We start from the raw sequence: 13,540 nt of genomic DNA, 5'->3' as shown, positions 1-13,540 counted from the left end.
GCTTGATAAGCTGGCCGACAGGGGTAATGCTCGAAAATTCTACGAAAAAATGCGGCGACTTACAGAAGGTTTCAAGACCGGAGCATACTCCTGTAGAACCCCCAAAGGTGATCTAGCCACCGATGCCCAGAGCATACTTAGATTATGGAGGGAACACTTCTCCAGCTTGCTGAATGGCAGTGAACACATAGCACCAGGAGAAGGCGAACCCGATTCCCCAATCGATGACGATGGAGCAGACGTTCCATTGCCCGGCCATGACGAAGTTCGAATAGCAGTTGCCCGCCTGAAGAACAACAAAGCGGCAGGGGCCGACGGATTGCCGGCCGAGCTATTCAAACACGGCGGCGAAGAACTGATAAGGAGCATGCATCAGCTTCTTTGTAAAATATGGTTGGTCGAAGGCATGCCCAACGATTGGAATTTAAGTGTGCTATGCCCAATCCATAAAAAAGGAGACCCCACAATCTGCGCCAACTACCGTGGGATTAGCCTCCTCAACATCGCATATAAGGTTCTGTCGAGCGTATTGTGTGAAAGATTAAAGCCCACTGTCAACAAGCTGATTGGACCTTATCAGTGTGGCTTCAGACCTGGTAAATCAACAACCGACCAGATATTCACCATGCGCCAAATCTTGGAAAAGGCCCGTGAAAGGAGAATCGACACTCACCACCTATTCGTCGATTTCAAAGCTGCTTTCGACAGCACGAAAAGGAGCTGCCTTTATGCCGCGATGTCTGAATTTGGTATCCCCGCAAAACTAATACGGCTGTGTAAACTGACGTTGAGCAACACGAAAAGCTCCGTCAGGATCGGGAAGGACCTCTCCGAGCCGTTCGATACCAAACGAGGTTTCAGACAAGGCGACTCCCTATCGTGCGACTTTTTCAATCTGCTGCTGGAGAAAATTATTAGAGCTGCAGAACTGAATCGAGCAGGTACAATCTTTTATAAGAGTGTACAGCTGCTGGCGTATGCCGATGATATTGATATCATCGGTCTCAAAACCCGCGCCGTTAGTTCTGCTTTCTCCAGACTGAACAAGGAAGCAACGCAAATGGGTCTGGCAGTGAACGAGGGCAAAACGAAATATCTCCTGTCATCAAACAAACAGTCGTCGCACTCGCGACTTGGCACTCACATCACTGTTGACAGTCGTAACTTTGAAGTTGTAGATAATTTCGTCTATTTAGGAACCAGCATTTCCACCACCAACAATGTCAGCCTAGAAATCCAACGCAGGATTACTCTTGCCAACAGGTGCTACTTCGGACTGAGTAGGCAATTGAAAAGTAAAGTCCTCTCTCGACGAACAAAAACCAAACTCTATAAGTTGCTCATAATTCCCGTCCTGCTATATGGTGCAGAGGCTTGGACGATGACAACAACCGATGAGTCGACGTTGCGAGTTTTCGAGAGAAAAGTTCTGCGAAAGATTTATGGTCCTTTGCGCGTTGGCCACGGCGAATACCCCATCCGATGGAACGATGAGCTGTACGAGATATACGATGACATCGACAGTAGTTCAGCGAATTAAAAGACAGCGGCTACGCTGGCTAGGTCATGTTGTCCGGATGGATGAAAACACTCCAGCTCTGAAAGTATTCGACGCAGTACCCGCCGGGGGAAGCAGAGGAAGAGGAAGACCTCCACTCCGGTGGAAGGACCAAGTGGAGAAGGACCTGGCCTCGCTTGGAATATCCAATTGGCGCCACGTAGCGAAGAGAAGAAACGATTGGCGCGCTGTTGTTGACTCGGCTATAATCGCGTAAGCGGTGTCTACGCCAGTGAAGAAGAAGAAGAAGATAAAGCAATAGTATTTCTTACTGTGTATATGTATATCATTATCAATCTGTGCTATAGTTTATTATATAATGATATTGACGGCTACAATAAAGTTAATATTTTATGTAGGGATACGTTCGATATTACCATCGTCACACTATTTAAATAGGCAGTGAGCTAACCCTAACATCTCTGCACTCTTTCACGAATATTGAATATGTAAATGCTGCTTAGCTGCACTTTTATTGCTTTCCACTGTATGTGTAAAACCACCTTGCAGTTTGCAATGATGCATATCTGCAATGGTGCATTCAGTGACAGATGCGTTGGAGAACCTTCATGCTAACCTCATCTCATTGCAATGCTTCAGTCGATGGTTTGATCTTTAACGTAATACAGTGCAAAATGGTGTCCGCAAAGTTGGTGAGTGCACTAGAAGAAGCTTTGTGATGAATAACAGAAAGGATGCGAAATATATTAAAATTAGTTGAGAATTATTAAAAATGCTTGGTACTAATATAATAATAGTAATTGTAACTCAAACACTAATGTGGAAAATATGACTGAATAATTTTTTAAAATGAAAAATGTGAAATAAATATAATAATCATGAAAAGTTATCGCACATGATTCGAAAGTACTATGTGGAAATGGTGGCGCAAATTTTACGGGTGTAAAAAAAATATATACATGTATATATGTATAATATAATGTGACATGAGAATTTTGTGACAACTTTTACAAATGAGCTTATTGAATTTTTATAAAAAATGTGTTATCTGTAAACTAGATTAAAGTGTATTTCAAATTAAATAGAAAATTATGAAGTGCTAAAGTGTGGTTAAATAAAAATGTTCGTATTTTTAAAATATTGTTTCTTGAATGACAGTTAGTGCCTCTAACTTAAGCAACCTTTTTCATTGACTGCGTTCCAAAAAAAGCAAATAGATGATACACTGATGGAACCTATAAGATTTTTGATTAAAATCGTTCCTGGAAATCTGGAAAGTTTTCATACAACTAGTATTAATTTCAAAAAATAAACATGTTAGGTCGTAAACTTATCTCGAAAATTTTATTGGAACAAAGTCAACTTTCGAAACTAGTTGTGTGATAGGATACACTTATTTAATAATTTCTGTTGTATGAATTGAAGGCCTAAGGGATATACCCATCATTTAGAATGCTAATTAAATCAAACAAATTACATTTTGAACAGGGCGTATGAATAATTTTTCGCCACCATAACTTATTATCTTATCAGCGGATTTTATAAGCTATGCTTAAATGTCTGTGAAAATATTTTCCTGACATTAAAAAAAGAGTTACTGGCTATGCATATAACAGACTGTAGATCTATTTCTCCAGCGGTCAGGGTGTAGAATTTGCTCCCGATTAGGTATGCCTATCGTAAGAGGCGACTAACATCTAATATGTACTATGTCCGTTATTTGGCTTGCCTCAAAATTTCAGCATAGGCTTGTTAGAAATATTGCTGTAATACTAAGCTTGAACGGATATTATAGACTTTGAATTAGATTCCTTAGTTAAGGTTTATCTGGTAGGCCAATAAGCCACGCATAGACCAATTTGGTCCTTTGTAATACCAGATGGAGTTTACTTGCTAAGTCCAACAGGAGTAGTCATTGTTTAGGATGCCTGCGCTTGACGTCAAATTTAGCAGACTCTGCGTCCTCAGTGTATCATACTGTGGAGACACCATATGCTCATAGCGTAGTCAAAGCCAATTCGGGACTAGTCCATTGTTTCCCTAGTTCCCTGCTCTAGACATTTCTCGACAGTTTTCTCGATCTGCCAGCTTCAACCTGGTGGCGTGTGTCGCCACCAGACAGTGACCAGTTGACCGGAGATTCCTTCTAATGAATATTTGGAGTTTGAACGACAAATGTCACCAGTCATTGAGTTTGATGCGTGCTCAACTGGTAGTAGCAAAAGCTACAAGTTCGACCGGAGACTTAAATTTGGTACCTCGGGAAGCAGTTAGCCCGTGGAGTTCCCTCCAATCTGCGTATTAGGTTTGGCCCTTTCGGAAGATTCGTGGTGGATGTGGTTTAAACTTAAAGGCAGGTAAAATTGAAAACTTGTTTCAGTGTGGAGTCACACAGCGGCCGGGAGCCAGACCCATAGTACGACAGACATTTTAGGTCGCCCTCAAACCCGACCAAGGTGGAAAAGGTGTCCCTTCCACCTACCCAATTGTAACCGAATAATACTAGCAAAAAGCATATATCAACGCACTGTTTTTAGCTATGGGTTTTTAAGCAAATTGGAGTAAGGACGGTTTTATCAATATATCCCACTTTGTATTCAAGTTAGATCAATCTGTAAATCAATTTAATCATTTATATTTCGATTGACATAAATTATGTTAGGTTAAGCTCAGTAGGTAGGTATTTTTTAGCTAATCATAGAGTAACAAAGAATAGTTTTGAAATTCAATGAAATTTTAAAAGTACTTAAAATAATACTCGAGATCACATTTTACACGGATTGGTTCGTCAAATTCGACAAATACGGCAAACTTGGGGAGTATAGTGGCTGAGAGACAACTCTCGTTTCGTATTTGGGTAAAAAGTTAGTCGTGACCATGATAGAATATACATTTTCTGCGAGTCTAGCAATGATACGCTTCTTACCCAAATCTTTAACTACAATATGTTGAATCTGTACACAAGGGATGTTGAGAAATTCTGCTACCTCTTTGAAGTCAACATGACAATTTGCAAACATTTTACCCTTAACTTTTTCGATGTTACCGTCATTAACAGAGCAGTTCACTTCTGCGGACTGGCATGAGGTAAGCTTTCGACGACTACAGAACCTTCACTGAATGCTTAGTGGCACTCAAATACTTGTGTTTGTGACAAAGTAGACTCTCCAAAATACTTCTGCGAAATGTTCAATGTTTCTGTTAACGTGATTCCATTGGAAGACTTACATATATACCACACAAAAAAGTTATACCGCCCAATACATTTTTGTGGTTTTGTCATACTAATTTTCAACAAAAAAATATATTTTTAAAAATCTAACTTTTACTTTAAATTAAACTTTTTATAACAGTTCTTCGTTGCCGCAATTATCGTCACATCACTGCTCACCGCAAATGCCGGATTGTTGGACTATGTTTACCCCGCAATTATGACCGCGTTCTACAGTCAAGTGCCGACTAAGGAGGGCTATCGATTCAAGTAATTGACAAAAAAGTGCCTGACTCTTTTAAAACATTAATTAACACTTGTGATCCACCCAGGCAAGAGGACCCAAATGGCAGTTCACGTGAGGAAATTGGCATTATTATGAATCCAGATACGCCGGATGAGGAATTGGTGATAATGGGCATGTACAAGGTGTATGACGAGAAAACCGATACCGAGACGATAACAATGTATACAGCCGATAAAAATGGTTATCAACCGCGTTTTAAATTGAAGAATCGTAAACTAAGTTCCAAGCTCTTAATGACGTCTACTGGTTAAGCGAATAAATATAATCGTTATTGCATGGTAGTAAATGCTAATATGATTACAAATACAACAACTAAGTTTTCAAAAGGGAATATATATTTATTAGGACTACAAATGTAAATAAAAAAGTATTAAATAATTTTAATTAAAGCAACACACAATTTACTGAGTTGTTTCGGCTCAGATTATTATCGTCATCATATTTTAATCTATTGTTATCCTTTGTTCTTTGTCTTGGCATCACTATAAATCCAGGCTTTACGCCGCTATTCTCAAATTCTTTATGTAAGCTTTATTCATCGGTTATTCAAGATCACCAGAATATCATGATCTCGGTCTTTTCCTGGCTTAATATTAATTGGGTTTTATGTGTGCCTCACAATGCCAATTCTGGTTGAATGGCTCAGTCAACTTATTCGCTGCTTCCTGATATAATTCTGTGTAATTCAAGCAATTTTATATACAGAAGGTGCGTAACAAAGTAAACAGGACTTACAAAAAAAATGGTATTTTTCGGCAAAATCAATTTATTTTATTCAAAATAGTCTCCTTCTGTTTCAATACAGTTTTTTGCATGGTCCAAAGGCATGTCGAACGAGTATTTTAGCTGGTTGGCCGGTATGGCCACCAGTATGCCGGTACAAGCCTTTTGAATGGCCTCTACGGCTGCATAACGCTTTCCTTTCATGGGCAAATGCATTTTTCCGAAAAGGAAGAAGTCGCACGGTGCCATATCAGGTGAATACGGGGAGTGGTTAATGGTTAAAATGTGATTTGTGGTCAAATAAACCTCTTTAATGATGTCCTTCGAACGTTGGATTCTGAACAATTTTTGGTCGTCAGTCAATTTGTGCGGAACAAACCATGCACACACCTTTCCTAAGCCCAAATGTTCGATCAAAATGCGACAAATCGTTGTTTTTTTTGGAGATGTTCAATTCCATTTCCATGAGTTTCAATGATGATTTCGACTTATTTTTGATGAATTTACGCACAGTTTTGATGGAATTTCGGTGATCCGGATCCGGATTTTGATTAGCCCACATGTTGATTGTCGTTTATGTCCCCACGATCTCTTTGAAAACGTTGAAACCACTCGTGCACTCTGCTACTTGATATGCAATCATCGCCATAAACTTGTTTCATCAATTGAAACGTTTCGAGAAAAGTTTTACCAATTTTAAAACAAAATTTAATGTTGGCTCTTTGTTCGAAGCTCATTTTCGCAGCGATAACACAAACATACTGACACCTAAAACGCAATAACTTCATTTCCAATTAATGAAATTTTTTGAAATTCTCACTGGACAATCGATAGATAGCAGATTCTAACGCACCAGTCGACATATAGATGGCGCCACCAGGGGCGCTAGATTCCAAAAGTCCTGTTTACTTTGGAATGTAACATGTATAAATATGATTCGATTCAAGTCGGTACGGGTTCTTGTACTCCAAATAAGGTAAAAATTTATTTCGGATTGTTTAGAGGCAAATGAACAAAATTTATACCTATGCGATAGAAATTTAAAACTTTGAAAAATAAGGAACACCCCAACATACACTCATACACTGATCGACATAAGCTTTATTAGAGAAAGGGAAATCATTATATGAAGTACATATGTATATGTATGGGTGTTGGTTAGTATCGATCCGATTTTCTCTATTTTGCCAACAGCATATGTTATTAACATGCCGCATACTAAAAAAATGTTCCATGAGCGGTATAATGTCACCCGAAAATCTTTACATTAGGTATGTGGGCGTTAAGGTAAAGATTCTCCCATTTAAACACATTTTTAACAAACAGACATACTATAATCAAAAACTAATTCTCTTTAATTTTCAATTGTATATCACATACATTGGCCGTTATTTACGTTAAAAAGTCAACTATAGATACTGGAATCCACATATTCGATATCTAGGGGCATGAACAGTTTTTGGACAAATTTTAGTCATAAGTCCGTGCTAAGTCTCATCTTAATATATTAATTTGATTCTTGTAGCTTAAGTGCTTTAAGAGATATGTACATAAACCCAATAAGTCCCGCACAAGCCCACTTTTTCAAAATTATTTGTCCACAGGTACCCCTTGCTTTTGCGTTCCCTTATGCCAAATTAGAGGTTTATATCTTTACTTAGTGCTTAGCTATATCACTTTATTGGCCTTCTGTTAATAGTGCTTTGGGGGGTGGTAGTGGACCAATTACGGTCAACTACTAACTTGTCCTTAATTTTTTGCTATGGAATAAGTCTACTAAGTGTGATCACGATATCTAAATTTTTACCCAATTTTACTCATGGATGAACAGAAAGACATTCACTTGGATTTCAACTTTACTTTGCCGAGTGTTGGAGAGAAGTGAACTATACCAGTTGTTCAAGCAAACTGGCAGCGCTGACGATGTCCGTGTTATGTTTTATGTATTATCCTCTGACACAAGCTGGTGAAAATCTCTTTGCGAAAAAAATATGTATCTTAATTTTTGAGGGAACCATTCAAAATTGGTATAACTTTGTTGTTGCTTTTACATGTTAAATTTTTGACAAGAGGGCACAAGGATAGCGAGCAGAAAAATGGCGAATCGAAGACATCTAGTATAAATATATGTGTGCCGTTAATAGAAAGAATAAATATAAAATAAAAATATCTACCACATATTTAATGAATTTTCATTTTTATTCCAAAAAAACCTTTGGGGACTGTCACATAACTAATAATTTGCTTAATAAATATTTTTAATATTTATGTTTAATTGAATGCGCTTGTACAGGTAAATAAATTATAATATGTATTTGTATATTCCAACGAACTAGTTGGTTGTTTAGAAGGCCATTTCTGTCGTCTTCGCGATCTTGACTTTTGTCGACATGTTGGTGGCTTGAAATGTGGCTAAACCAGAAAACGTATTAGGCAATAAATATTATTCATTCATAAAAAGACAAAAAAGATTTATTTTTAATAGATGCGTGCATATGTGATTTATACAAATGTTTAAAGCCGTTTGGCTTGGATCATTGCGTTTTTTGAGAAATTATGTGAAAGCAAATAAGCTAAGACTATCACTTTTTAAAGAATTTGAAGTATATAGCTTTTTCCGAATATTTGGCGAGTTTTATTTAATTCTTTGTTTATTTTCTACTTTTAAAACGTTTTCTAATGGGATCGTGGATGGCGTACATACCAAGCATACTTTACTTTTTTAAGTAGATACATTTTTTGGTTTATTCTTTATTCGGCGACATTTCTTATTCGATATTCGGAGTTGATTGCTTTTACATTCCTCTATCTAAAAAACGCTGCACAGGTGTGTACGCTCTTTGCAATTTGCTCTTTGAATATCTGTACGGGAGATGTATGTCAGTCTTATCGGTGAAGAAATTGTTTCTACACAACTTCTTGAATTAATTATATTTAATTTATTTATGACAAAATGACAGATATATTCTGATTACGCCATTCAGAGAATGAGAAAGTGGTTGTTTGATATATACTTGTATTTTTGAATAAAGAGTTTGGGTTTCTTGGAATTCATAGACATAATCTTTCAAGAAAATATAGAAATTATTAAGTAACCGGTGGACTAAGTAGTATTTAGCATTTTAATTATTGTAATTGAAAGTATTAGAATCAGTTGTATTGTGAAGAATAAATCAATGACTAAGCTGAATTATGGCTTTGTTGTAACTGTTATTTCAAAACCCCACAATAAACGTTAACTTTGATTTTTTCGAAGAGTAAGGGACAAGATGAAATATCTTCTGTCATCAAACAGTCGTCGCACTTGCGACTTGGCTCTCACCTAACTCTTGACAGTCATAACTTTGAAGTCGTAGATAATTTTGTCTATCTTACAACCAATATTAACAACAAAAACTAAGTCAGCCTCGAAATCTAACGCAGAATAACTCTTGGCAATAGGTGCTACCTCGGACTGAGTAGGCATTTGACGAACAAAGACCATTTTCCACAAGTTACTCATCATGCCCGTCCTGTTATACGGTGCAGAGGCATGGACGATGACAACATCTGATGAGTCGGCGTTACAAGTTTTCTAGAGAAAGGTTCTGCGTGTGGAATATTCATGGTCCTTTGCGCATTGTCAACGGTGAAAGCCGCAGTCGATGAAATAGTTCAGCGAATTAAGAGACAACGACTACGATGGCTGGGTGATGTTGTCCGTATGGATGAAAACACTCCAGTTCACACATAACACACCAGGTGGAGGAGGACCTACCTGTACTTTGAATTTCCAACTGGCGCCAGACAGCGAAAAGGAGGAAAGACCGGCGCCTTGTTATAAACCCGGTTATAACTACATAAGCGGTGTCTACAACAATAAATAAGAAGAAGAATTTCAGGATAAGACGAGTGCGATGTACAGAGAGAGTATCAATACTTCATAGGTATGCGCAGCATGAGTGTTACATGACAGTTGAACAGCAAGTGCAATTAGAAACGTGATTAATTGAAGTTTTGTGATAGCACGTGTCTATTTATACCATAGTGTCTCCAAGCTTGCACAATTTAAAATAACTAATCATCGAAAAAATCAAGAACGGAGTATATTAGTTGATTATTTATTACAGCATCACAAGATGATTTTCAAATCTGCGTATCACTGCAGTAGGACGGTTGGACCCGCCTGTTTACCTCGATGTGACGTACATATTTGCTTTGTACATATGTATATTTACACTGGTGTGTAGTAAAAATGCAACTTAGGTTCCGAATAAGTTTATGTTAAGTTGTTATTTCTTTGCGTGCTATGCTTAAGTTTGCTTCAACAGGCATATTATTGAGCCGAATTTATTACAATGACATATGTCAGCTTGCTCTTTTTAATCTCTATTTAATTAGTTTACTTTATATGACTTACACCATTCGTTGTTCGATGCGTCACATTTTAAAGTTTTTGATTTGACAATTGAAAGAAATTTTATGCCTTACAAAAAAGTGCATTTTTATGACTTGTCACTGTATGAGTGTATCCACTTACAAATTACAATGATGCATATCTGAAGTCATGGACTCAGTGGCAGATGATTTGGAAACCTTCGTGTTAACTCCTCTTATTACAGTGCTTCAGTCGTTTATTTGATCTTTAACGTAATACAGTGCAAAATGGTGTCCGTAAAGTTGGTAAGTGATCCAGAAGAATCTTGGCGATCAGTCACAAAAAGGATGTAACATATAAAGGAGCTCAGAATTATACTATTAATGGTGAAAGGAAAACATTGTAATACATTAAAAAGATAATTTCAATTAAAAGGATAATTTAAATTACATTTCGATATTGGGTGAATATGGTTTATAGAGAAGTAATTACTGCAGGAGCACTCAATAAAGAGAAAGTATTGTTTGAGTCAAAGTCATATTAATTTACAAGTGATAACGAAAGTGATTCTGTTAAAAGTTGACAACTCTTTCGAATACTTTGTCAAATAATTAAACTTTTAGTTTTAAGCGTACTTCTCCGTCTTCTTTATGAGCGCAGACACCGCGTTACGCGATGATAGACGAATTTACAACAGCACGGTCGCTAGAAGTCTTCCTTTTTACTGTTCGGCGACAATTGGAGATTCGAGATGAAGGTACATCCTTCTCCACCAGATGTTTCAGGTGTTGAGGCCATCCTCTGCGTCTACTGTTTATTTGATGACGGCAGATATTTCGTCTTGCCCTCGTTCACTACCAAATCAATCCGAAATTCTCCAACCTGGAGAAAGCGTACGCCAGCAGTTTTACACTCTTGCAGACTTTACCTTCTCTATTTGGCTCTGCAACTGGAATTACTTTCTCCAGGAGTAGATTCAAGATGAGGAACGATAGGGAGTCGCCTTATCTGGAACCTCACTTGCTATCGAACGGCTCGGAGAGACCCTTCCTGATCCTGACGGTGCTTTTCGTATTGCTCAACGTCAGAGTTTGCAGGGCTAAAGCCACAATGATAAAGTATCATAAGTTTGTTGACGGTGGACTTTAATCTTGCTCACAGTAAAAGCGATAGAATCTTATATTCCACATTGAGGAAGCTTATCCCACGGTAGCTGGCGCTCCGGTCTTAAAACTTCTGTTAGACGAAGCATATTTTTGTAGAATTTCGAGCATTACCTCTGTTGGCCAGCTTGTCAAGCTCTTCATACTCACACATTTCTGCCTACCCCTTTTTTGTCTACAAATGCATCTCGCTTCCCTCTTCAACTCACGGTATCTAGTCCCTACCGCACGTGTTGTGGTAGATTGTAACGATGCCAGGGATGCAGTCTGTTTTCTCTCCACTACGACACGACACTCCTCATCCTACCAGTTGTTCTTTTGTCCTTTCGTAAGGAGCTTGAAATGCCGTTCCACAGTTCCTTTCTGAGCGTACTGCCTTTCATATTATTAGATCGAAAGGCCTAATCTAGAGCCTTTTCGTTTTCTAATTGAATTACGTAACAATATACATAGCTGTAGATAAACCATTTCAGATTAGTTTTTTCAATAATACACATTTTGGTTCAGCTTTCTGAATATCTTCACTTGTAGATAGATTTGACAAAACTGACTAATTCTCAAATAGATTTGTAGCAACTAATTATTCCTTCCAAAGCTAATTCTCTATACTTAATTAGTAAAACTATATAAAATATTCCTTGGGGTACTTCCTACAGCAAATTGTTTGGATCACGCAATTTCTTCTAATATTGCTTTCCAAGACATTCGCATTTCACCCGAGCTTTGTATGGATGGTTTCAATTTATATTCTATCAGCTTAACACACTCCCTAATTTTTAGTAACCTTTTAGACCCGATAATCAATACATAAATATATTGTTGCTGCTCCTTACCCCGAATTATCAATCAGTTTAGGCAGGAAAATTGTTCAACCTCGAGGCGCATAACACAAAATCTCATTGTATATATATTTATGATCTTTCGCAATAAGAATTTTTAAACAAATCAACTTTTATAACTCCATTGTCATAATACAGTTTTTGACAGCATCAATTCTTCTCATCTCTTTGCTCTCCGCAAATACACAAATGTTGGATTATATTTATCCTGGATTCATGACCATGTACTACAGTCAGGTGCCTACAAAGGAGGGCTATCGTTCCAAGTAACTGGCATACAAGTCTATAACTATTTTAACACATTTATTAACACTTTTGATCTACCTAGACAGGAGGAGCCGAATGGCAGTATACGCGAGGAGATTGGCGTTATTATGAATCCCGGTACGGCGAATGAAGAATTGGTGATAATGGGCATGTACAGGGCCTATGACGAGAAGAGCGATACTGAGACAATGACGATATATACAGCCGATAAAAATGGCTATAAATCGCGTTATAAGGTGATGAAACGTGGTTTGAGTGCCAAGCTCTTAATGTCATTGGCCAAGGGCAGTAAATAGTGAAAAGTGGTATAAATATTTTTCCACATTCAATAAAGAAATTTATGTGGAAGCCTCCACAATGGAAATAATTAATATAAATCTATATTAATTATAAATATAAATTATATAGATTTATATTAATTATAAACTAATCGAACAAATTTTGAATGAAAGTATTAGACTTAATGTGTATAAAGTAGAAAATACAATAAATATAATCTAAATAAAATGTTGCTTAAAGAATTTTTTCAAAGTTTTATGACCACTCAGCTTCAAATGGAGATGTATCAGTTTTGTCAAATCAATTTTTCTAGTTGTTTTTTTCTTAAATACCTTTTTTATGTGCTCTCACAACTTATTAACGCGTAATCCAAGTATAGGTATGTTTTTAATAGCCATTTTTTGTCAGATCTTGCGTGAGTAGTGAGAAAAGACTTTTTCCTTTGGGGATGGAAACGGAAATAGTTGTGGCGTGCACGCTGATATTATTAACCACATATCATTTAAAGAATGATTTGGAATACTTTTCGAAAACGCGCATCATGTGCAAACTGAGTTTTATTCATTGGTGTCAGTGTTATAGACTTAATTTTTTAATAAGAAATTCAAATTTCAAAACTCTACTTAGGATAGCATAACATTTGGAAAAATGAATAATCTTCATGAACCACAAATATTATTACAGAGTTAAACTTGTTGACCAACTTCCTTCCAGAGAGCTCAGCTTCAATTACTAATAACAATGCACTACTCTATATAAATCTCCCCGCAAATTGAGAGCGCATAAGTGTTCCAAAAATTAGAGCTGGGGGGTGTTTGGTAACTGAGAGAGAGTTCCCCCCCACCCAAAAGTAAAAAGTTATACATTATTTCCAG

At 37.2% G+C, this 13,540-nt stretch overlaps 2 protein-coding genes across 2 annotated transcripts; both read left to right on the top strand.

Moving 5' to 3' along the window:
* The first annotated feature begins 2,087 nt into the window (after positions 1-2,087).
* LOC105221901 (uncharacterized) lies at positions 2,088-5,484 on the top strand. Its single transcript, XM_011199042.4, has 3 exons — positions 2,088-2,211; positions 4,873-5,000; positions 5,063-5,484. Exons 1-3 carry the CDS (start codon positions 2,110-2,112, stop codon positions 5,286-5,288), a joined length of 456 nt encoding a protein of 151 aa, XP_011197344.2. The 5' UTR covers positions 2,088-2,109; the 3' UTR covers positions 5,289-5,484.
* A 4,920-nt stretch (positions 5,485-10,404) lies between these two features.
* Positions 10,405-12,732, top strand: LOC125776283 (uncharacterized). Its single transcript, XM_049447823.1, has 3 exons — positions 10,405-10,422; positions 12,258-12,385; positions 12,448-12,732. The coding sequence occupies exons 1-3, from the start codon at positions 10,405-10,407 to the stop codon at positions 12,680-12,682; spliced, it is 381 nt and encodes a 126-aa protein (XP_049303780.1). The 3' UTR covers positions 12,683-12,732.
* The last annotated feature ends 808 nt before the right edge of the window (positions 12,733-13,540 follow it).

Source organism: Bactrocera dorsalis, chromosome 2 (genome assembly GCF_023373825.1).
Source record: "Bactrocera dorsalis isolate Fly_Bdor chromosome 2, ASM2337382v1, whole genome shotgun sequence".
Lineage (NCBI taxonomy): Eukaryota > Metazoa > Arthropoda > Insecta > Diptera > Tephritidae > Bactrocera > Bactrocera dorsalis.
The sequence above is the reverse complement of the archived record's forward strand: the minus strand, read 5'-3'. Positions and strand labels throughout refer to the sequence as shown.

Bases quoted from the DNA above. Each gene is read 5' to 3' on its own strand.
- LOC105221901 (XM_011199042.4), top strand. From the start codon at position 2,110: ATGCGTTGGAGAACCTTCATGCTAACCTCATCTCATTGCAATGCTTCA. The intron at 2,212-4,872 runs GTGAGTGCACTA...TTTTTATAACAG, and splicing joins AAATGGTGTCCGCAAAGTTG to TTCTTCGTTGCCGCAATTAT. The intron at 5,001-5,062 runs GTAATTGACAAA...TGATCCACCCAG, and splicing joins AAGGAGGGCTATCGATTCAA to GCAAGAGGACCCAAATGGCA.
- LOC125776283 (XM_049447823.1), top strand. The intron at 12,386-12,447 runs GTAACTGGCATA...TGATCTACCTAG, and splicing joins AAGGAGGGCTATCGTTCCAA to ACAGGAGGAGCCGAATGGCA.